The 2,432-nt window shown below is 36.2% G+C and overlaps 1 protein-coding gene across 1 annotated transcript; it reads left to right on the top strand.

The window, feature by feature from the left end:
* Positions 1-281: 281 nt before the first annotated feature.
* Positions 282-2,400, top strand: LOC109589302 (uncharacterized). Its single transcript, XM_020005407.1, has 4 exons — positions 282-574; positions 752-876; positions 1,855-1,921; positions 2,273-2,400. Exons 1-4 carry the CDS (start codon positions 514-516, stop codon positions 2,371-2,373), a joined length of 354 nt encoding a protein of 117 aa, XP_019860966.1. The 5' UTR covers positions 282-513; the 3' UTR covers positions 2,374-2,400.
* Positions 2,401-2,432: the final 32 nt, after the last annotated feature.

The raw sequence follows: 2,432 nt of genomic DNA, 5'->3' as shown, positions 1-2,432 counted from the left end.
TGTACTTGTATGGTTCACTTGCAAGTTACAATCCTGTCCAATGCTGTGCTTGCATGGTGTCCTTTTTGCCTGTTTTTCTTTCTTATTCTGTCTTGCTTTGATCACATTTTTCATTTTACCTTACTACCTTACCCCCTCTTTCTCCCTCTCTCCCCCCTCCCCCTTCTCTCTCCCTCCCCCTCTCTCTCCTCCCTCTCTCTCCCTCCCTTTCTCTCACTCCCCCTCTTTCTCCCCTCTCTCCCTCTCTCACTCTCCCTTCCTTTCTCTCCCTCCCTTTCTCTCCCTCCCCCTCTCCCCCCTCTCTCTCTCTCTCAGACTATCCAAGATGACTATGAGAAGTTACTAACTCGTGATATTAATGTCCAATTCCTTCAAGTACTGGCCCCAGGTGTTGTCCATTCTAATTGCTCCTCTAACAAGACTGGTAGTGCCACTAATGTGTATCCTTCAGCTGGTACTCCTTCTGATGACAAATCACTCGCCGATGGGGTGGGCATTAATAAGAGATTCAGAATGGAGGATTTAGGACTCGTCTGGGAGACGGTAGAATCACTGCATCACTTCTTATATCCAGGTACTTGAAAAATAATGGCTCTCAATAATTAATGATTCTTATATATCCAATTGTCTATGCAATAAATGTGCATATACATCTATAAACATTACAACAATACATATGCATGTACATGTACTGTAATTTTTAACTTTTAAATTAATTTTTTGTGTTTTCTTCTCCCTCTCTCCTCTCAAGATGGTTGTCAGTTGTATGCTCCTGAGAGGGAGCCAGCCTGTGTTCCTCTTGTCCTTACTAATATCCTTGGTACTTGTACTTATGCAATGGCTATCAAGTTCACACGTCTATTCTTCATTGAAAAGGTACCAATATATGCATGTACATGAATTAATTGCATATACATGTACATACAACAATAATAATACAATGTAACTTGATGGATAATGATGCATGTATACATGTACATTTAAATGCCTAGAAAGTACAGAAGTAAATTAAAGGTAGGTTTAAAATATTACAATAGTCTTGATGCTGTAATAGAATTTGTTTCTAGCCTAGTGGAAAGCAATCATCCAAAGGTCAAGTGTCCCAAAAATTGTTAAAAATTGAAGGTACATTCGCTGGCCTAATGCTATCATATGTGACCATAATTGACAAAAGGTATATACCTTATGGCGGGTAGTGAAATTTGTCTTTCTAGCCTAAGAAATCCAACTTCCTGAGCCCCATTTATCATAAAATTACTCCACAGGATGCAAAAAGTTACCATGAAACTTTTAGAAACAATGATTGTCTAACAAAGCACTCACAGGTTGATATTTGCCATTATTAAGATCAATTTTAAAATCCGCCATAAGGGCCCTTTTGTCAATTATGGTCACATATTGTAAGGCTGCCTTAATAGTTTACTTAGCAACACAGCATGTATGCATACAAACTGGAGGTATAAGTTTATCCATGAGGTTAGATATGATGTCTGTAAATGTGAATGACTGTCAGTAAAGTATAATGTAGAAAAGAACTAGACAATAATTACAATGATTACTTAGCAACACTGCAGTTTGCATGTACATGTATGCATTACAACTGGAGGTTAATGAGATTACACATGTATAAGTTTATGCATGAGGTTAAAGGTACAGTACATGTGATTTATGAACTGCAGACTCATCATAATCTCCTCACAATGTAACTGTCTATACATGACCTTTCCAGTAAGGAAGTTATTTATGAATCTGAAATCAAGCAACCTGATTTCTCAATCACAGCTACATGTACATGTATATAGGCATGATAAGACATTTTTCAATTTAGCTATTGTGTGTTTTTTATTATTGTAGCCCAGTGATGTTAGGTGTGGTCATTATAATCTCCTCCCCTGGACAGGCTGTATGAGTAGTCTATCAGGTATGAACACATGTACATGTACATTAATTCCAGTACATGTATCTTCTCTAATGTATTATTTCTTTCATGTATTTATCTCTTTTTCTTTCTGGTGATAATTTTTAAGTTATAATTTTCAATGTTCTACATGTACATGTACAATGTACATATTATCCTTTACTAGTTATTATTTCTTAATTCTTCTTCACGTATTAAATGTATCTTTCTCTCCCTCTTTCTCTCTATAATTTTTAAGTGTCCATGTTCTTTTAAGTGTCCTATATGTTCTCAGTGTTCTCTCATGAGTATATACATAATGTATTCTGTTATCAGTATTATTGATGTATGTGTCTCATTTTTCATTTATTGTAGGTACTCTGACTAACAGTAAACTGATATACCTCCCAACGGTCATTGTAATGGTCTCAAGGATGCCTTACTTTAGACTCTTGAAGGAAGCACTATCTGGGTAAGGGATTATAGTACATGTATTATACAAAAACCACTTTTGTATGATTTTGTGCTTGCTCAA

The sequence above is a fragment of the Amphimedon queenslandica genome, unplaced genomic scaffold, assembly GCF_000090795.2.
Source record: "Amphimedon queenslandica unplaced genomic scaffold, v1.1 AMPQUscaffold_11455, whole genome shotgun sequence".
Taxonomy (NCBI): Eukaryota; Metazoa; Porifera; class Demospongiae; order Haplosclerida; family Niphatidae; genus Amphimedon; species Amphimedon queenslandica.
This window is presented reverse-complemented; position numbering and strand designations above follow the sequence as displayed.

Bases quoted from the DNA above. Each gene is read 5' to 3' on its own strand.
- LOC109589302 (XM_020005407.1), top strand. From the start codon at position 514: ATGGAGGATTTAGGACTCGTCTGGGAGACGGTAGAATCACTGCATCAC. The intron at 877-1,854 runs GTACCAATATAT...TTATTATTGTAG, and splicing joins GTCTATTCTTCATTGAAAAG to CCCAGTGATGTTAGGTGTGG. The intron at 1,922-2,272 runs GTATGAACACAT...CATTTATTGTAG, and splicing joins CTGTATGAGTAGTCTATCAG to GTACTCTGACTAACAGTAAA.